This window comes from Cupressus sempervirens, chromosome 11 (assembly GCF_028749045.1).
Source record: "Cupressus sempervirens isolate cs-2001-9-10 chromosome 11, ASM2874904v1, whole genome shotgun sequence".
Classification (NCBI taxonomy): domain Eukaryota; kingdom Viridiplantae; phylum Streptophyta; class Pinopsida; order Cupressales; family Cupressaceae; genus Cupressus; species Cupressus sempervirens.
In genome coordinates this window covers 807,878,103-807,901,379 of record NC_143128.1, presented here as the reverse complement: position 1 = coordinate 807,901,379, position 23,277 = coordinate 807,878,103, and the positions used below count along the sequence as shown (strand labels likewise).

The window sequence follows — 23,277 nt, the reverse complement described above, 5'->3', positions numbered from 1 at the left end:
GCTCAGCAGTAAACAAAATTTTAGCTGCAAATAAAACCTCAATGACATGCAGAACCTCAGTTGAAGCCTCAATGATGGATAGAGCCTCGACAATGAGCAATGTCTCAATGGCAGCAAACGTAGCTATTGCAACCGATGCAACCACAATGACAGAAACACAATGATGATGGAGACAGCCATGACGTCGTCAACAGATACAACTATACTAACGGATACACCCTTGACGACGAATACAAACTTGACATTGGTGACAAAAACGACGACGTTGACAGACGCAACGATGGTGATGAACATGATGATGGACTTGGCAATAGACACAACTACAGTGACAACAATGGACACAATGAAGATGACATACATGACGACGATGACGGTGTCGAACATGGCAATGGACAAGGTAGCGGGGATGACAACAGACACAATGATGATGATAAATATGGTGACAGTGACAACAAAGGACACAATGACAATGACGGACATGAACTCGACAACGAACATGGACTCGTTGTCGGTGACGGATACGAACTTGACAAGGGACACGAACTTGGCATCGGTGATGGACATGACGGTGATGGACACGACAGTGACAGACAAAGATAGTAATGGTATCGGACACAAACTCGATGACGAACATGGACTCGATGTCAATGATGGACATAATGGTGTCGGACACAAACTCAACGATGGACATGGACTCGACGTCAGTGACGAATACGAACTCGACAACGGACACGAACTCTGCGTCTGTGAGAGACATGACGATGATGGACACAATGGTGACAAACACAATGATGGCAACGAACACGAACTCAATGACAAACACGAAGACAAACTCTGCATCGGTGAGGGATATGACGGCGATGGACACGATGACAGACACAATGATGGTGACGGACATGAACTCAACGACGAACACGGACACAGACTCGGCGTCGGTAATGGACACGATGGTGTCGAACACAAACTCGACGATGGACATGGACCTTAGCAACAGACACCACTTCTATGATGGACACAACTTCGGCAACTAATAGAGCTTCCTCAACGGATCGTGTGTTGGTGACAGGCACAACCACAAGCACAACATGATCCGTCCATCTCTTCACAAGATCCATGCAAGCAACCTCTTCATTTTTTTGGTGTTCTCCCCATGTTGGTGTAGTAGAAAGATTTAGCAAATCCTCCTAGAGAAGCCCTGTAATCATGTCTTCATTCTCCTCATGTAAAGCATCGCCCTTATCGTTGTCATCTATTTTTTCCCACTTGTGCAAATAATATATTAGTTTTTCTTCACAATGCTTGAAAACATTACTGACTAATCTATATGCTGCTATAGAGGGGATACAATCTAGATTATAAACATCCCATAGCATAGATGTGATGGGTTGGGATATCTCATCCATCTCTTCAATGCACGAAATCATAAGACTCTCCATAGCAACTGGAACCTTAGTATCATGATCTTCCTTGATGGTGACCAAGAAGTGATGAAACGTATCATGGACCAAATTTTGCGATTCCAGATCTAAGAGAAGATTACTTACTTTGACATTTGCACAATTCTCCAATATTGTAGATCTCCTACCAAAAGGGTCACTAATGAAGTCATCAAGACTCTGAAAGCTATCAACTATCAATTGCAATATTTCTATCGTGGTGTTATTATCATACGGTGCTTTAGGAGTCGAAATTCTCAAGACCTCGCTAAGACGTGCTGCAACTACCAATCTTTTATCCTTGTCATGGTGTCTCAAAAGCCTGGGTTGACTTAAGGCATCCTTAATCGGCAAGAGGATTCTCTATATAAATCTTGAAGGTAATTGGTCCACCTGACACAAACATACTTCCAATATATCTAATGGAAGATCAACAACCTCACTGAGCTCTTTGCCAATCCTTTGTAGTGCCTTCAACCACCACTCTCCATCACTGTTTGGGGCCATAGTGTGCTCCAAGTACCAAAATCTCTCAATCATCCCAACAAGCTAGCAAGATCACCAACTCTGATACCACTGTAATGTTCCCGAATGGTTTTGGTAATGTTCCCGAAAGTTTTGGAAATTTCCCAAATGGTTTCGGAGATGCTCCCGTGCTACGCGGTCATAGCCCGTGTTGCATGGCCTCAATTGCCCGTGCTACGCGGCTACTGCCTGTGCTACGTGACCACTTTCCCGAACAATTTCAGAGATGCTCCCGTGCTACGCAGCCTCTACCCGTGCTGCACGACCTCAGTTGCCTATGCTGCGTGGCCACTTTCCCGAACGGTTTCGAAGATGCTCCTGATGGTTTCTGCTCTGATACCACTATTATGTTCTCAAGTACAGAGGACTGGATAGCTGGCAGAGATAAAGCTTGAATAATCTGTACACGAATGAAAAGATCAGTCATATCATGTAATGGGGTCCGTACGGTGGAGGAAAGTGGAGAAAGTATGAAGTTGTTGTCAAGAAGTTCATACAGTGCTGGAGCAAAACCCAGGAGAGGTTGTATGGTATCCACAGGAGGCTTGTACGGTGAAGAAGTAGGAGTCGTATGGTGTGTGTGTCAAGGTGACTCCTGTACGGTAGAAATCAAAAGGTCGTACAATGAAGGTGTTTCAGGTTGTACAGTGATGGTATGTTTTAGGCCATACAGTGGAATTAGCAAGCTGTACAGTGCAAATGAAGGGCAGTACGGAAGTTTGGAGGGACAATCATCAGAGAGTATTTGTGTCGGAAGTGATACAACCACAACAATGATGGCGATTTTGCTCATACAAAAATAACAACAAATTTAGATGAACTCCAGACAATAATAGAGACTTGAATACACATAATCCTTCAATTAATATTTGCCAAAGATGATGCTCCGATTTGCCAAATCCGAGCGAAGTAATACATGCAACACTGGAATAGGGTGAGGGTCGAATCCCACCAAAACCGCACGAGCCAAATAGGGAAGATCTTTCAATTCGGAAATGGCGAACGATACTCCAACAGGAATTTGCAGTACATAGAAAATAATCCAAAAGCATAACCAAAAACTACCTACAAGTCGTGCTTAAATACTTGTCGAGAAACTTTCCTAGGGTGTACAAAGATAGCCGACGGCAACACACAAAATAAAAATAGGTCTAAGATATATTAAATCAATCGGAACCACAAATACAAATATTAACTTGGGCCCCATCTTAATTAATTAAAGTAACTAATTAAAGGTCCTTATATTATTTAAATTCTGGGACCAGTTAATTAATTAATTTAATTTAATTATTACATTAAAATTTGGGGACATGACATTGCAACCCCAATTTGTTGTGGGTTTGTAAGGAACACAAAACTCCCTCTTGATTCTCATCTCAAATACAGAAATCACAAAAGCCACTAAAAATGTATTCTCTTCCATTACCAGCCCTTAAAACTTGAATTTTCTTTCCCGACAAGTTGTCTACTTGTGTCTTAAATTCTTTACATTTGCATAGGGCTGCATCAAACTCTTTAGACCTTAAGAAATAAATACAAGTCCTAGAGTTATCATTTATGAAAGTCGCAAAATACAAAAATCTACTCAAGGATGGCATTGGCATTGGACCACATAAATCATAATGTACAAGTCTTAATATTTCTTTTGAACTAATTTCACTAGTGTAGAATGGCCACTTCATATTTTTACCCATAGCAAACCCTTCACAAGTACCATTTTTTACATGACTGAGTTTAGGAATTCACTTAACCATTTTCTCTAATGACGGAAGGGCTTTATAATGTAGACATCCAGGTCTTCTATGCCATAGTTTGATGGAACTAGAAGTGTTAACTAGAAGAGTTTGAATTGGAAGTATAGAAAGCTTGCGCAAACTCTTGTAGTCGTTCCCAATCACACATGCACACTTGATGCTGGACCTCTTTGGCCATAGAAGAACTTTCCCTTCTGAAAATGCTACTTGATAACCGTCATCTTCTAAAGCTGAAATAGATATGAGATTCCTCTTGATTCCTGGCATAAATAAGACATTATTTAGATGAAGAGAAATCCTAGATTCTAGGTTGAGTGATGTAGCACCAAATTCTTTCACTAAATAGCATGTGTCATCTCCAATGATCACTTGAAGACTTGACTCTTTTTCTACCAGATCCAAAAGATGTTCTTGATAGCCTATCATGGGTCGAGAAGCTCCACTATCAATTAGCTAGGAATCACTATCCATGGAAACACTACTTGATTAGGTAGATATGAAGAGAAATCCATTTGAATTGTCTTGTGACTTCATTAATGTTTTCCACTTGTTTTTTAGGCTTTGAAACACAATCTCTTGCATAGTGACCAAACTTTTCACATCTAAAGCATTGAATGTGAGAGAGATCTTTCTTCATCTTCTTACAATTAGATGCAAAGTCTGATCTTTGATCTCTCTTGCTCTTGAAGTTGTTTTTTCTTCAATTTCTACCTTTCTTCTCCATAGTTTGAGTGGCAAGAACATGAGTGTATTCATTTAGAGAGACTTTGACAATTCCTCTTGCTCTCAATCTAGACTCCTCTTGCATGCAATTAGTTTTGTGGGGATCAAACATAAGTAGTTTAGATCTTGCACGAATACCATGGATAGAGGGTTCCCAAGATTGAGGGAGACCACTATGTGCTAGCATGAAAAGGTCTTTATTCATAACTTGATCCTCAATTGCACTAAGTTGATCCCTTACTCTGGAATCTTGATGAAGAAAGATATGATTGATTCTCCTTTCACCATTTTGACTTTATGAAGTTGTTGGTCTCATATAAACTTTCCAAGCTTTTGAACATGTCCCTTGCATTTGTTATTTTGGGAACAATGGGCACTAAGTGATCCTTTACGGGGTCGATCAAAAGTTCCTTTGCTTTAATGACATTCTTCTTGAATTGAAGTTTTTGCACTTGCCCATCAAGTTCAGATAGATTTTCCTCCACAAACTGAAGAAGATAATTTTCTTCAAGTACAACGAGTTCTCTAAATTTCCATGGAGTGAAGTTTGAGGCAACTTCAAGTCTGTCTTCAACCTTGAGCCCAAACACCATTTTTTGTGACTTAATATTGTACCTTGAATATGAGAGATGAATAACAACTTCGCTGCTAAATAAATCTGATCACAATCTTTTTCAGGCCAGCTCTGATACCATGTTTTTTTTTCAGATTAATAAAGTTTCTAACCTAATTAATACAAAATACACCAAGGTACCCTGGGAAAACCTTCAATCTTTAAGGTGAAAAACCCAACAAAAAATCTCTGGATATAATTAATAATTATCAATATGTTCAAGGTCTGATTTGTCAAGATATGTTGATCTCTCCTGTCAAACATATTTCCAATATGTATTAGTGTCTAATGCAATAATTATATTCTCTGCAATATGTAAATATGTATACCCTCAAGGATATATCTTCTGCTATATATATGAATATTCTCTGCAATACTGTGATTTCAATCTGTATATGTTATCTTCTGCAATAATATATGTATACTGTGATCTTGCTAATCACAATCTCCAGATCGTACCTTTTATTTAGTTTGATGTATAATATACGTAACCAATTGTTAGTAATCAGTTCTCGTGAGGTATAACATATTGAACTCTTTACAAGCCAAAACTATCTGATCATCGGCATCACTTGAGATGATCAGATATCTCAGAGTCATCCTTCCAATGGTATCTTCAACATCCTTGCCCAGTCAAACATCTTGATACTAGCAGCTATTTTTTCCATAAAATACAACATTCAAGCGCCAAAGAATGCCCTGTGTGGACTTCCAATAACTTAGCTCAGTAAAATGATGAGATCTTCATTATCCTCTTGAAAATCTGACTCGGCCAACTTTGATAACTTGGAGTGATGCTTCCTTGGTTTGATCAACCATTCATTGTTGACAACTAGGGCCAAGCTTATCATCACAAACCTTCAAGGATTCTTCGTTTGTCTTCTAAATACTAACCTTGTATCAGGAATGCTGAATGCTTCCCTTATGTCTTCCTCTATAAGTGATGCTAACAATTTCCCAATTGACACCTACACTTGCCTTGTTTGTGAATCATAGTGTTTAGCACACTCTTCCATTAATTCAGAGCATTGCATTGCTACGCAGAAGGCAGCTGCTTGTACAATTCCATTTCTGACCATCCTCTCCAACTTTGATGCATTTGTGCTTGTACATCAAATCTCTAATACTATCCATGTTGAAAGGTCCAAAGTTGGTGTCACTGATCCTTGATTCTCTTCCACTTTGAAGTGAATTTGGTCTCCAGGATCATCTCCTTTGAGTTGTATTCATTTGAGATTGCCTCTCCTTCCTTGGTTTGGATCTGGTCCTTGTTCCTGATATCCTAACCCTGCAAGAAAAATGTCACTATTAGACACAGCCACTTATCATGGAGAGATTTCCACATTTCTTTGAAAGTTGCAAGTCCTAATCTTGAGAAAATGAAATCCTTCACATCCTTGTCTTAATCTTAGATAATTCTTTTCATCATTCTTTTCTAGAAGCTTAGCACAAACTACTTTAGATTCTATGTAACTGATTTAAAACTTATATATCTTAGAACCTTTTAGCATCCAATTTCAAAAATGCATCGTCTATAAACAACTTTCTAATTTCAATTTCAACTTTGATTTCTAAGTCCTACACCTGATTATTGCTTGAATGCATGCAGCGAACCACCTAGTCTAATTGAAATTTTGCCATTGCCCAATCAAATTTTAAACTCAAACCTGATCGAAATTTTCAAAAATCTAGGTTGTCAGAAAGTGGGATTCACACTCTTCAACTTGCACTTGGAAGATTTTTTCTGCCTAAATTCGATCTCCATCCATATTGAATTTCATTAGACAATCAGTTTGTTCTCTTAATTCTGATCACTGCTTCTCTTAATTCTGCTCTGCCTTTAATTAATTTGCCGTTTGCTTGCATTGGAGGATTGAAATGAGTGTTGAATCTCTCCTTTATAGACCTTCCCAAAGTCATGTTTGTTGGGGTTTTAGGTAGGCCGAATTGGTCCTAAATTTCATTTGTTTACGACTCACCTTTCTTCATGGCCAACCTGATTTGAACTTTGAATTTTAACTCAACAAGGGTTGAATTTTTTAAAAAGACATTTAAATCTAAGGGAGATTGGATTTCCGACCTCTCTTAGGAATTTAGCTCGAATGACATTGCTAGTCCATGTTTGTTCCCACAAGTCAAATTTCTCTCCTTCGTTCGAATTTTCCTTTTTGTCAAATGAGATTTTACTTCCATTATTTGGATTTTCACCTTATAACTCATCGGATTTCACTTGCCATTAGTGTGTCTCAATGCTGGGCAAAAATACTTGTGTTCTTATGATCTTATCCCAAGGGACATTGGATTTCTGACCTCTCATAATAAGTTCGGATTTATTATAAAGGTCAGTTTCACTTTGCCGTTAGAGTGCCTCAATGCTGGGCAAAAATACTTGTGTTCTTATGATTTTATCCTAAGGGACATCGGATTTCTGACCTCTCTTAATAAGGTCAGATTTCTTATAAAGGTCAGTTTGCCAAAATTGCTAAGTGATGGAAATGTCTGTTGAAATGATATCAGATTGTTGGTGGCAGTATTGCCAATTATAATAAATTATATTTTGTTAGTAAAAGGCAATATGATGACAATTAAGTTCTCAGGTAGTTATAGCAAACTAACTGTTGGCACTCTTACCCAACCACCGAGTGCTTTATATTTTGAGTTGGTACTGGGAATAAGGATTATCATTGTTTAGGCACTACAGGGAAATAAAAGCTATATCTTTCTGCCAATCTCATGTGTTATATGTTTTATCTGAATTGCTCTGTTATATGTGTTTAGTCCATGTTCTTGTTTACTCTTGAGTATTAAAATATATACCCCATAGGGAGTAAACACAGATCTTTGCCATGTTTTTGGATTTCTACTCCAAATGCAAATCAGATTTCCAATCCTTCATTCAAATTCTTAAAAATGTTTGTTGAAAATTGGATGTTTGTTTGCCCAAGTCTATGGTCATCAGCTTGGGTTGCTTGAATATTTGGCAATTTCATTGAGAACATCTAGATCATGCCTTGCCCTCTATCCTTTTCATTGATTGCAAGTCAGAACTCATCATGGTTTTGGGAATTTGTCCAGAAGGAGGTTGGAATTTTGACATGAGTTGGCATTTTGTTACAAGGGAGGTTAGAATTCTGACCTCTCTCGAAAATTTACAATAAAAATGAGAGGATTGAGAAGTCAGCTTGGAACAATTAGACTTTCACCTTGTTCTTGGTTTCTATCAACCTTCAGATCAGACTTCATTACTTATTTCAACAAATCGCCTTGGGTTGAATAAGGTTTTTACACACATTTGCAATTTCAATCAATAATCTATCCAATTTCCAAAGTCAGATCAAATTTCAACTGAACATTAGGAATTTTCATCCTGCTCGAAACGGAAATTAGAGGCTTATTTAGACAAAATGTCTCACCCAAATCAGAAGTCTAGTGATCTTCAGAAATCGTGCCTGGGACCAAACCAAAGATTTCAATTAAGAGTGTGGGTCATGCCATGACAATTGAAACTTCCAACTCCCTCCAAGATCCTAATTTACAACTAGGGATTGACTTGTATCTTAAGCTTGATCAAATTTTCTATCTAATCAACTTGGAAAACTCCAAAATTGCTACCAAGACTGAACTAATTAACCACTAACCTACCAAGCGAAAAAACGGGGGGTGTCCCCATTTGCAATGAGGCAAAGGTGTGAAAAGGTAGCAACATCTGAAGACTCCACTAAGGAACTGTTAAATGAACATTTCAAGGATATAGCTTGTTTGGAATTTAGAATCTTTGATCAATTCCCTTTCCACCTATCATTTAACTAAGAAATATACCCAAATGGAAGAAAAACCACAAATCGAGTTAAGAGCCTTCATCTTCCATTACTTGAGTGTGTCAAGTGTGTTCATTCCAGCTCAACAAGACCTTTGAAATCTTCCTAAACTCCATTAAAGCTAGCTGCCTAAGGTACCCATACTAAGCATCCCAAACATTGCCTTGCTGCCAGTCAAGCACCTATAGCCCCAACGAGATTATTGCTATAACTCCCACAAAAATTACTCTACTGCTAACCAGGCATCCATAGCCCCAGTAAAGACATTCAAAGTCAAATATTTCTTAATATTTCTTTTCACTTCATTTTTCTCTTTTTTTATATATCACTCTATTCACATTTTTTTATATTTTTGTTTGGCTCATAAGCAGTGAAGCTCATAATGTGTTTGAGATTTACAATGGCATTGAAGCAGGAGTAAAGATTTTTCACCAGCCACGACTTCTAAGAAACCCCAATGCCTTGGAGCAATCAGTAATATGTGTAAGATATAGTGATCAAAAGATTCAAGTGTTCAAAACACAACAGATGACTCCCTTCCAAATTGAGGACAAATCCTAATCAAAAGATGAGACTAATAGGAAGAATCCCTGATTGAGACTAATAGGAAGAATCCCAGATAAGCATATATTAAACTGGCCTCCCATATGAAGTTATATAGAAGAATCCAAAATGGTGGTAACTTCAAAGTCCAGAAGAGGGTTAATTTATAAAACTCAAAATTATATAAAGTATAAGGAAACAATAATCCCATTTGGAATACTTCCATTACCAAACAACAAATTGGTGTATCACTCAGCAGTGTTTATTAAAAACTATCTTTATATTTAACCTTTACTAATAAAAAGAAACATGAAAAGCTAAAAACAATGATTACAGTCAATTCATAAACAAAACCAGAAGAAGAGACAAGAGAACGATATGAAGCATTATTACCAAGTATAGATCCCAATGAATTTATAACTTCCTTTAATAGAAATTCTTGATTCAGGGTCATCTGGGGTTAGAGGTTCTTATAAATATGGAAAATAAGAAAAAGAACACTTTCATTTTGGAGGTTTTTTGTTCTTATGGCTTGAGCTTAATCAGATAACTTTTATAGATGTGTCTAAACTAGCTGTAAAATTGGGCTCTGGCATCAAAAGCTCACATGGCATATCAAAGTTCTAGTTCTAGTTTGTCTACAGAAAAGTTACCTCTGCTTGGCAAAGTGTTTAACCTCCCACTAAATTCAATACTCCTAAGATTTGCTATCCTTCCAAAAGCTTATTAATTCATCCCCTCCTCTTTCCAGTTTGGAAAATTGATGCCCTAATTCAATCCTAAGAAGGAACATGGACACTGAAATTAATGACACCACAAAATGTTGAACCCTGCCAAAGGGCCTTCAAATTTCATGGATCCTAAAAGTCCCCTACCTTTTGGTAGAGGGGAACTCAATAGTGCATTCCCTGGACCATTTTCCAAAGGGGCTCTTCCCCAGAAGTATGAACATATGGGAAGTCACTCAAGCCGTCACTTTTTGCAAGGATTTTCTGATATCAAAGAGAAGTAAGAAGAACATAATAGAGTATTGTGGGAAGCACTCATACAGAATCCATCAAGACAATTTTCAAATCCAGTGTAGGAGTCTGCTCAAATTGGAAGCTGAAGTTGAGTCACAATCAAACAAAGCCAGCAAAACATTCAATTGCCTAATGAAGAACAGCCTACATGATACAAAGGAAGAGTGGGTCAAGATTTCCCAGCATCTTCCCCTTCTTGAAGGGTGTGTTGATCTCATAGACCAAGTTTAGTAGGAGGTCCAAGGAACCAACAAAGTCTAAGCATACTCTATAGTACTAAACAGTAGAATTCTTTGTTCTATGTCTTACAATGCAGTCCAAGGACTTCTTCACAGTAAATAAAGGGACGCGAATAAAATTATAAAAGCAATCTATGTGTTAACAAAAAGTTGTTGATAAATTGAGCCAAAAGCAAGGAAGCAAAGGATTGGAGTGTAGAAAAGAGACCTTGAGGGCAATACCAGTGTACAAACTACCAAAGCTGCTAGAAGTGTCAAGGATTTTCAGTTTCACATGTCTAAGAGTGTCAAAAAAGCACTACAATGTTTGATTCAGTACTTCCTAAGGAAAAGGTTCGTGGTGACTCCAACTAGCCTAAGTATAAAGGAAAAAGCCACCTTAAGTCATGAAAGATGTATCTAAAGATCCAGGGAGGCAATGCCAAACTTGAGAACCCTTTGGGTAGCAAATGGGTAGAATGATAAAGCTTATCGTCTATGGTCATTTTCTATCATCATCATAGTAGTGTCAATTCAATAGTACACAAAGATTGAACTAGCCAGTCAAAATGTGTGGAAGAAATTACAAATGGCCTCAAAAGTGGAATTTAAGATTGCCTGGGATGAAAACAATTTTTTTTTCAGAAATATAAAAGACCTAGCAAAGGAGATTTGGGAACATGAGAATCTCAAATAGTAGGTTCAAGAAATTATTGGCAAAACTGGGGAAAGACTCAAGAACCAGCCAACGAATTTTTTAAAAGATGGTTCATCCAAGGTATGTTTCTTCATTACAGTAAAAAATATAGCCTTCACCTTATACAAACGCGTGCAACAAAGTTATGGATATAGACAGCGAGTTCAAGATGTATCTGAGCTCAAAAAGATAAAAATGATGATGATGGCAAACTCAACTATGAGCAATAAAAAAGCAAATTCAAGTCAAATATTACAAAGAGATATGCTCCGTATGATGAGGAAATTAAAAGCAAATAAAGAAACCAGCAAAGAAACAAGAGAATTAAGGTGCATGAATTGTAGAGGGACATGCGAAAACGAATTGCTTTAAGAAGATGTTCTGTTATATTTTCAGATAGCAGGCCATTCAACTAAGTACCCATTTTATTTGTAAAGCAAGAGCACATGAATATTCTTTACCCAAAGGGAGTAGTCTACTCTACCCACCACACCATTAAAAGCAACAAGACGAATGCATATTCTACTAGCTATTGTAATCAAAAATTCAATAATAGCAAACTTCATAAATTGTCATGACTGAAAAGGCATTCCTTCATACCCTGCAAGTAATAACAACCTTCCTCCATATACATAGCACTACAGTAAGAACTAGTAGAAACCTATCCAAAGCATTAAGGTGGGATGCCAATTTCGACATCTATATACTAATAGTGTGTGTTTCTGTATGGGACAAAAGTATACACACCTCACTTTTTCATCGATGTTAGGTATTTTAGCCAGCTGTGCAATTTTTCTAACTCCATGACAACGTTCAAACTCCTGTAAAAAATGTAGAAATTAAGCTCTTTCCATACTAATACCACAATTCTACAAAGGTTTTAGAGAAAACCTTTCCATTTTTTATTATTATAAAATTAACAAGATTATACAGCACATAAAACAGCTTACTATGCCAACTTAAACTTACAAGTAGAAAAATCTACTAGTAAATAGTGTAAAACAGGTAATCTTAATGTCCCCTTTCTAACCAGTCATGACATGACTTGTCATTAGCCCATTCCATCATGGTCCCAAGGGCTAAACAGGACTTTAGAGTGATCCTGAGATTATTTGGCCTTGTAAATTCAATTGCGGGCCAAATGGAATTCATTTGATGGAGTTATGGACCTTACCACTTTTAGTAAGTCAGCAGGGGCTCGGTGCTTCCACATTTTCAGTGATGGGACTAGGAACGTCTACTTGAGCTCTATCCACGAGCTATTATACACGGGGTTCAGAGTTTGATTGTCATTTTATTTTAATGCCTGAAGATTTAAATAGTTTATTAAATAAAGTGACATATTATTTAAAAGTAAATTTTATTCATCGAGTGGAAAATATTATTTTAAAGAAAAAAGTAATTTATCCCACATTTGCAAAATGAAAGGGAAAGCTTAAGGAAAAGTGCTTTAGGGGAAGCGTTTCATTTTTCAGCATGCTTGGATATTGGGTGAATTTGGCGATTGTGGAGATTTTCCTCTTTAGGTTTGGATGGAGGACGCAAACCCTCGGTGCTATCAATCTTGATTCTTGACGTCATTGAAAGATACGGTCTTGAGATTCATTTTAAAGAGTTGGAGACCTTGTATTGAAGGAAATCAGTGAATTGCTACAGTGGCATGAATAGCGCTACAGTGATGTGAATAGTCATTTTGCTACAGTAGCATGATCAACCGATTGCTACAGCAGCGCGAACATTAGTCATCACTAGTGAGTTTTCTATGGTGTTTTGTCAAGCCTAAAAGACATCATTGGAGTGATAAATTCTGCCCTTGTGGTTTGCAATGTATAATCAGTCCCTTATATGTTTTGGTTTTTGCTGGTAATTTCCTGAGTGCTGCTAACCATTTCCAATCTTCATTTGAAACCTAGTACTGTCACAGAGAACTACAGATTGATTTAAACTCTGGGCAGATATTGGAGGTGTTGTGTTTGGCTGCTTGCAGGGGATTCAAACTGATAAACACAGCTCATATACTTATCATTCCTAACTGTTGTAATCAGAGGGGGTGCTGTACTTGTAGATATATAATGCTGAGTGTGCCATATTTGCTGAAAGAAATGCTGGGCCAGCCATACTAGTCAAGAAGGACCGTAGCAAAACTGAGACATGATTCTGGACAGCATTCCAGGTCTGCAACAAGTATACTCCCTTTTGCAATAGTAAATAAAGTTCTGAAAATAAATCTGGGTTGTTTGTTTGTAAGCAGTGTTTGAATCTCTTGAATGAATTTGCATTTACTTGCATTGTTCAATCTGAAAATGTCTATGTGTGTTTAGCATCAGTCATAAACATCACTACATTGTAACTTGCAAAGATCTAAATAGAAACTCAGTTCAAAGGTTCCATGCAAACCGTTTGACAAAATTCCTAAGTGCTGAAAGATAAATTTTAAGAGCAAGAAACGGGTGGGGCATTACATAGTCTCAAGATTTGGGTTTTCTTACATTCTATTTACCATTTTTTATAGGGCTTTTTTTTCCTATTTTTCAGATTAATTGCAACATATATTTATCTAAATGTGCAATTAACCACCAGCATATGTTTTTATGATCATCATTTGACAAGTCAAAAGAAATGAGAAAGATGGCACCTTTTTTTTGTGGCTTGCTTCTTATATGGTTTCAGTCCTGTTATGAACGTAATGGAAATCCAATATTTTGGACTATCAAATCCTGAGCACAAAAATCTTGTCTAAAATGCCTTTGAGTAGACAACGAGAAGAAAAAAATAAGCAGTCAGTTTTGACACTGTTACCTAGATTTATAACATCAAAAAAATGATCTTAAATTTATGTCATCACACTCAGAAATGATAAAACAATTTCAGAATCATACGAGTACTACACACCTATATGGACAGTAAGTTGTACATGAAGAGAAAATCTGTGAGCCTTAACGTTAGTACATGAATAGTTAGTCATGAATTAAATAGATTTATATGCTATGAGACTCCTTACTTTCTGGTTCTCAGGTGAATCTAACATTAAAGCCGCAAAAGCATCCAAGCAAGCACCTTGTTGATTTATACCACCAGAAGAGAACAATCCAATTAATTCCTGTACAGAACAATTATATAAGTGTCCATCTGAATTGCAGAAGAAATGCTCAAGAACTTCAATCACCAAATACCACTACACTTTGAATGATGAGGCTTGAGATGTCATGAGCATGCATTGCAAAAATGTCTGTGCATGAACAACCTATGCCAACACGACTTCAAAATAACAGATGTTTAAGGGCATAAAAGTAACGGAAGGCTCAAATATTCCCCCGAGTTTTTATGTGTTTCTTGATAGAATAGGATAAAGATGCAAAAAGTGTTCAATTTTTCATGTTTCATTCATCATGTTGTTGCATTTATTGGAAATAAAATTTCAAGAAAAAGCATAAACATTTCTTTGAATCAAATCGTATTAAACACAATTACAAAATCAGATAGCAACAAACATTAAGCTGAAACCAGACTTATTAAATTATATTGTAAACCTAATTTCAAGCCAAGTAGTGTGTTGTTTCAGTACGTCAAGTGATCATTAATGTCTCCAAAACTTCTTCACATGTCATAGAAACAACTAATGATCAAATGCAGATTTTAAACACAGAAAACCCTAGTCCAAAGAGCAGAATTGAATCACCACTGAGTAGATTTTTAAATTCACCCTTTCCCACGTGCTATGCAAGGAAGAGGCGCCCAATTCATATGGGCAATTTTCCTTATAGAAGGTGTGCACCCTAAAAGAATGCTAATAACACATCACATTGAGTCACCGGGTGGTCAAGGAAGTTGTCTGAAACAATACCCAAATGCCAAAGAGTCATCCTCCAAGAAATATGATCAAACTATGATATGCAGTATTTCTAAAAAAAGCACACCTGCAACCAGATAAAGCACCAGAACTCTACCAAACTTAAACAGTACTCCAAAAAGGTTACACCACATCAAATACTAATTACCCATATCAGAAAACTGCATAAATCCTCCACATCTTCAAACCCATTTCCCCAAACCAAGCAAAATCTCTGTAAATCTCCAACCAAGTTGACCAGCCAGCTAGGGTGGGTCTCTTGCCACTGAAACCAGCAAGCAAGAAGAGCGATGCCATTCACAACCACAAAGTAAGTATTCTCTGAGCTCATTCCAGCAATATTTCATTAAGAGAACTCACTCATATTATATAGTGAGAATAATTTGGGCAACTTGCACTTGAATTTGAAAAGTTTCAAACCATCTATATACAAAACAGGGCTGACTCATATTATATAGTGAGAAAGTAATTCAGGCAACTTGCACTTGAATTTGAAAAGTTGCCCCCCTTGTTTCACTTTATCAAATAACATGAAATTGTCCCCAAGAGGTTCAACCTGCTTTTTGAGCTCATAGCATAACATTTTTAAAAACAGTTTATCTTTCCTTTAATCTCGGCGTCACTTTTTGGAGGCAATAAATTACAAATTAGACATTTACTCCAGAGAACAAAGAAAATCAAGGAAGAAGCTGCTACAGCTACAAGTCAGACATTTCCTCTAGGGAGTGGCAAAGGTGGATGACACACCAGCTCGTAACTCAAAGGGAGAGAAAATAATAACGTATGAGGAGCTGAGAAAGATGATGGTGAACTTAGGTAATGAGGACAACCCAAGAACTGTAAGGGAACTCAGGTGCGGAAACAGCTTCCTACACTAATCCCTTAAGGAAAGTATTGTGCAAATTCCTATTAAATCCTTACAATTTCAGATTCGATATTATGTAAACAATAATATTGCAGTCAACCATGGATACAGAAAACAGATAGAGAAAGAAAACACATAAACACAAAGATATGCCGGTGGGGAAAACCTTTCGGTAAAACAACCCCACCCCTCCATAACCTGCACAATGTATTATCTTCAACACAGAAGGTTACAACATACTTGCAGTGCAAGTTCTTTCAGGAGAACAACGACATAGAAGACCAATCCAATAGCAACATACCATACCAACAATACAATGTCTCACTCTCCAAACTGCAACCCTAAAAATTCTTATATAATGTGCTTTCCCTCTTAGGGCCACTTCCAAAGAACAATCGTATTAGGGTTTTACCATTCTCAATGATCAATTGCCACATGTCTTCACATCTTCACCCGTCATCGAATCTTTCAGAGATAGCTCTTACACGTCATAGGAATCCGTCATAACCGTTTCAGCCATGATCTCCTTACACACAATTCAAGATGCCGACACATACAAGTGGAGTGACACATCAACATGCCAACTAGACATGTACACTCACATTTAATTACATTATTTGCAAAAAATACATTTACAAAACAAATAATAAGAATAGGAATTATCCAAGGTTGAGACACCTTATTCCTAACAAGAACGATATGGTCGGTGATGATTGCGATCAAATGTTGACCACATAAAATTTACAAAGGCACTTTCACTGAGGTAAACAAAGATTATAAGGTATACTGCCAAAATTGTGTGTGCATAAGATTCCCCTACTGCCAAGAGCACAACTGGAAAGGAAAAGACAATATAGAATGACTAAAAATTATGTTGCCAAAGTCTAGTACGAATAGAGAAACTGCTACAAGCAGCCATAATCTTCAAAATGGAGACTGCAGAATGGGTCTTTTTGATCTTGATCTCTCTTAAGAATGAGTCGAAACAAATCTGAATATGTGTAGACTCTAGAAGCATTAATGCAATGACCATCAAAGACACATTTCCAATTCCCTTCACCATTTCAGTCCTTGAAGTTGCTGCTCACAAGATGCATAACAAGTGCAAACATAACTAACATCATTGTCCAAACAATCCATATCCGCTAGATGAGATAGATCACATACCTTAGATGGTTCTTATTGCAATAACCATTCCCAACACTTCGTATAACACAAAACACAACACTTTGTATGACACAAAATTTATGAGAGAACAAATCATTCCAAAGTGCATGCCACACTAAAACTATATCTGTATCGGATGGAGGTTCTATATCATATTTCAATTGAAATGTGCCACTTGAAATCTTACATGTTCTTTTGCCAAAATCAACGATCTCAAATGTTATCAAACCAGCATTACCTTAGGAAGCATTTCTACCATAATTACCAACATCTCGGAAATGGGCATCACACCAGGGACAAGGGGTCAATGAAAAACATATCCAAGCAATCCCAATTAGGCAAAAAAATAAAACATCCCTAGTACCGAGGACGGTCAGTTGTCCCGATCAAAAATCAACACCATCACATATCCAAACAACCAAGCAAACCATTGTCAGGTTTTCACACCTTCACCTCATAGAAAATGGGGTCCCCCTCTTGTCGCTTGGTAGTAGGGTAGTTGTCCCCAATAGTCTTAGTTCACTAACAACTTTTAAGTCTCTGAATCTAAGAGATGAGTTTGAGCGAGTTTGCCTTGCTAGGGAGTCAAGTCAGTCAAGGATACAAGTGAGAGCTATGACAAGTTAGTCAAGGATGTCAAATTGAAGTTAGGAGATTTGTGATGAAATGAAGTCAAGATGCAAAGAAAGAAGAGGTAAATCTTAAACCTAAAAAGTGAGTACTAATGGAAGCTTATTGATTATTGAAATTTGGCTGAGTTCGAAAAAAATTAGAATCTAGAATTTAGAATCTCCATTATAACTCATATAGATCTAAAACTACTCTCAAACATCCTGATTGTATATACATGAAATATAACTTAAAGTACAAGAAAATGTTTTATATTCCACCTAGCCCCACGAGACCTCCATTTCCGCCCTATCACATGAGGGTTGGATTCCACAAATGCCTTTGCCACATAAGGATTGGATTTCCACAAATGTCCTTGCCATGTGAGGATTGAAAATTCAAAAATGTTTGTCACATAAGCATGTGAATCTTGAAACACCTGGCCACATAGGCCTTGGAATTCCACAAGAAACTTGACACACAAGCTCCAAGATTGTGACTTGTCACACACGTCACTTACCACATTGAGGCTTGATTTCCAACTTGTCACATGAAACTATAATTTTCCCGTCATTTTTTAGCTTTGCCACATGAACATGAGAATTCCACAATAATTTGCCTCATGAAGCTCTCAATTCCAATTTCATCTTGCCTCATGGAGGCTTAAATTCTGACTTCAAGTTGACTCATAAAGGTTTGAATTCCAAATTTGCCCATGACCCATAGAAGTGTGAGATCTAAGTCACCTCATGGAGGCTTGATTTCTACTTTTTACTTGTCATATCAAGCTCTAAATTCTGATTTTTCCAAGTGCCACATCAAGCCTCCAACCCCACCTTGACACATTAAGGTAAGAATCCCAAAATTAACCATAAGTGTTTGCCGCACGAAGCATCAAATTCAAAAAATGCGTAAGTGTTGAGACTCCTGTGGCTTACAAAATTGGATGAAAATACTTGGGTGGTTGGTCTTTGAGAAATTGAAATCATTAAATGTTGAAAGACAAGTATTAACTAGTGGCAAGCATCAAATGGTCGATTTTTATTAAGTAGAGAGCCACAAATTAAATGAAAGCATCAGGTAAGCCAGCATATGAGATGAAACGGTGTGTTTAATTTAAATTTTGTTCTTATAAGGCCTGGTTGGACCAATTTCAGAGACAAGAGCTTTCAATCTTGAAGCCTATATTGTTGGGAGGTTGGTGCCTCCATCCCCTCTAAGTGAAGGTGCTGTTCAACATAGACCAATAGATTTGTGACATGTGCTTAACTACCTCCTATGGATCCTTGTCTCTGTCTATTGTGATGTTCATTGACAGCTCGAGCTTTTGGTGTAATGGCAGCGGTGATTCCAACAAGTGGTATCAAAGCGCTGGGTTACGGGTTCAAATCCCTCAGGTCATGCTGAGGGAGGATTGTTGGGAGGTTGGTGCCTCCATCCCCTCCAGGTGAAGGTACCATTCAGCATAGACTGATGGATTTGTGACATTTGTTTAATCGCTTACCGTGGATTCTTGTCAATGGCTGTTGTGGCATTCATTGACAGCTTGAGCTTTTGGTGTAACAGCAGCAGTGATTCCAACATATATATTGGGTTTTGAATCCAATTCAAAAAGTAACTCTCTAAGTGCAGATCAAAATAACAAAGGCAGATCAACTTCATCTCCAGAAGTTTAAACCTGAAACAGCAACCTAAGAATTTCATTAGTCATTTGAGTTTGAGTAGACAACATTAGTATTTGAAAGCTAATTAGATTTGAACTACCTCCAAATCTGGGCAGAGCTGATGGCACCAAAACTATGTCCAACCAAAAATCAGGCCTGTAGAATTTTGAATTACTTACTTGCAGATCAAAGTTTTTACACTCATAATTTGATCATCAGCAGCATGGTGAAATAGTTCTTTATAGTAAATTTGAAATGATAGAGTAGATAGGTATGCATTGAGTAAAGATAATGATAGCAGTTTTCCAAGTTTGAAGTCTCCATTCACCTAATCAGTATCAGATTTTGGTAATCATGTAGAAGTATGCTTTGATATTAGTTGAATGTCTTTATTCAAAGTCTCATTTCTCAAATACTGACCCATCTGATTTCAGATAAAAAGCAAAATGCCTGATAAATGGTGTTGTGTGGCAGGTTAGATATGACTAGAGTTAAAAATGTTGAAGATTCAAAATAAAAGCAAGGTACACCAAGGTGATGTTAAGGATCAAATTCCAAGATCAAGTTCAGGTGGAATTGAAATAAAGAGCCTACAAGTCAAAGATAGGAAAACTTATACAAACTTGGATTTCTGGAACCAAGTTCAATTGGACGGTCCAACTACGTGCCACACTTACACCACTTCTACAAGTGCCAGACCAAGGTCAGTACATCATGAAGGCATCAAGACTTCAAGCAGCTTCAACAGTTACGTCAATGAGAAGATTTCCAACAAGACAGCATCAAGATATGAAGATGTAGCAATTTGGGAATATTGGTCATTGCAATCATTAAAAGGATTGGGAATATTGAGTATGAGAGGTATTTTTCTCATCGCCGAGGGATTGACAAAGTCTATAACATGCGCATGTTGAGGTGGCACCCATTAATCTTCAATCAATCAGATCATGCCAACTATCCCAATGGGATAGTTCAACAATATTATGTCAAGATTCATTGAATTTGCAAAAGGATTAGAGTCAAAGGAATTATCTTTTAAAGGAAGATTTATTGTGAGCCCACATGGCATTTTATCATTGGCCCATGGATTGGTGCCTTCTATTGTCTTCTACCTAACCAATTTTCTCATTGGTCCATCAAATAAATTATAATGTTCTTATTGCCCTACAGGGTGGTGCTCAATTGTAATTGACCAGCATTTAATGTTTGTAGCAATTGGATAGATTAGGGCTTTGGTGGCATAATCTTGGCCCTTGACCTTGAACTAACCATGACCCTTCACTGTATTTGAATAACTATAACAGGAAAGGCCTTCTGATTTGTAACTCATTGAATTAGATTAGAGATGAGATTATTTTAGAGTGAGAAAGCCTTGTTGAAATTGTTGCTCAAATACTACCAAAATCATTCCTTCTTCATTGTTGGTTTTCATGGTGAATGTTTGTGACATTTGAAGTATTGCATGGTTTCTACAATTCCTGACTGAGAGGAAATTTCATTCCATGTTGGTTAAAAATAGTGTTTAGTTGAATGGACGATATTATGGATGCAGCTTTGGTGAACTCGCTTACACCAAACCACTAATTGCTTGTTGATTGTAAGTTTACCTTGCATGGTCAAATGGCATATTCATGAGCTTTACTTCAATTATTGCTTTCACATTGATACGCATCAATGGATGGTGTTAATGGAATGGTAATAGTTTGAACATCTTACATTTACCTTAGAAGCTGCTCTAGGTTGGTTGTTGTCAATGGCTAAACTGAATCTAGTAGAAACAAAGACGTTCATTGTCTACATCATCTCTTGCACTCTAGAAGTGGAATAGCTTTCTAAACCCTTATCCTTCACAGTTTGTTTGTTGGAAGCAGATAAGTAGTTGATATTCATTGAATGAATAGTCCCTTTCTAATACCCAGCATATCACATCATTATAACTAAGTGGAACCACAATAAGGAACCATCAGGTTGCTCATTTAATCACACAATCCATATACATTGTTTAGCTAATGAGCATACCTATTCAAGAGAGAGTTGGAGATTTGGTGTTTCACTCGGAATACTAAGCATTTGATTTTGCAGGTTGTAGTGGCATAAAACTCACATTAATACAAACCACGGAACAACATATATTGTGGCCATTTCATTGCTTTATCAGAAGTTTATCTCTGGCATTAAGAATGTTGCAGAAAAGCTTTCTACAAAACCAAAAAAATGTATTACAAATCACAAAAGTTGTACTTTCACAGCATAATGGATAGAAGAACAGAGATTTCTTGGAGAAGTTATTTAATAGTGTATATGAAATTTTGTTTTTAAGAGTTGCCATTAATATACATATCAAGTGGCATGGGTAGTAACTGCAACTGTTGCATCCTTAACTTCATGTTTACCATTCATTGTGTAATGTCCCCATTTTTAGCAAGGTTCTGCAGTTGGCTTGGTCGTATCACTGCTGCAACCCTCATGAGTTGACAGTGTAGGATTATAGGCTTTCCAACAGCCTATGGTGTGTTTTGGCTCCATTGGAGGGACGTAGTATTTATAGTAAGTCAATTGTTGGTTCCGATGAGCTCAATTGAGTTAGAGGAGTTGAGTGATGCTCTCAATTTTTATTTAAGGCTTCTGGTTTGGGAGAGAGCGTCTATTTATTGTAAGTCACCCCATTGGGTTCATTAATCATCTTTCATCATTAGGATCACTCTGGTATTGTCAGATTTTGACTTTGTTGCTTCTTTAGTTGTTTTCGCAAGACGGGTAAATTATTATTATTATTCATCTATATATGCTACGGTTGCTATTTTTGTTGGTGTGGTATGTTGGTCAACTCAGTATCATAGATCATTGGAACCAAGTTGAAAGTTTTAAATCGTGGGCACAAGAAACAATGCCCTTGTGTGTCAAAATATTATGTTATGGTGGAAAAGGTCATTTTGAGGAGCCAAAAGCAATTAATAAATTATATTATAATGACATTTTATTATATTTTAATGTTGTGGTGAGGAAACTTCTTAAGTGGAGTTCATTAGGGAAACTTGTGCTATTTGGAGATTATAAATATGAGCCCATTTGATGAGAAAAGCATCTGATCATTTGATTATTTTATTTTTGTTTCGTCTCCTTTGTGATGTTTTCCTGAAGTTCTGATTTTTTGTGCCCTTGCTGAGTATAAGGGTTAGATTCTAAGCTTGTCCTACAATTTGCTGCTGAGGTAAAGCAAATTGTAATTGCTTCTCTACTGTGTCTATTGTCATTAAGAAGTTGATTGAACAAGTGGTGAAGACTAGATTTTTGGAGAACAAACTGAAGGCTGAATTATTAATTGTATGCTCCTACGTCCTAGTTGGGAGTTCAATCTGATTGTTAGAGGGTTTTCGTTTCATTATAGGGCAGCAATTTATTAATTGCAGGATCCTGTTCACCTAAGGAGGGCCTATCTGACATTCTGAGGGTGCCCATGTTGCAATTTCAAGGCCTGCATTCAATTCATATGCCCTGCAGTTAATTGTTGGAGCTGTGTTTTTATTATCAGTCCTGTGTTTGGGTTTTTAGAGGCATGCATTCACTTGTGAGAAGCCTGCAATCACTTCTCTGAGACCCGCTACTATTTCTTGGAGGTCTGCATTCAATTGGGAGGTGGTGAATATTGATATTAGTCTGCTGCAAATTACCAGGTTCTCCTATTTGACTGTAATTTATTTATAGCAGTAGCATCCTAGTTGCAAGACCTTCATTACTCATCAATAGTTGATGTTGGCATCGAAATTATTTGA

The 23,277-nt window shown here is 37.2% G+C and overlaps 1 protein-coding gene across 4 annotated transcripts in view; it reads right to left on the bottom strand.

The window, feature by feature from the left end:
- The window catches only part of ISI1 (binding protein), a 108,725-nt gene that overhangs the window by 45,636 nt on the left and 39,812 nt on the right, over positions 1 to 23,277 (bottom strand). For all 4 annotated transcript variants that reach the window (XM_089811458.1, XM_089811457.1, XM_089811455.1 and 1 more), the window contains 2 exons: positions 14,351 to 14,449; positions 12,097 to 12,170 (listed from right to left, as the gene is read on the bottom strand). In XM_089811458.1, the coding sequence (XP_089667584.1) occupies positions 12,097 to 12,170; positions 14,351 to 14,449 (173 nt within the window). The remainder of the gene's footprint in view (positions 1 to 12,096; positions 12,171 to 14,350; positions 14,450 to 23,277) is intronic.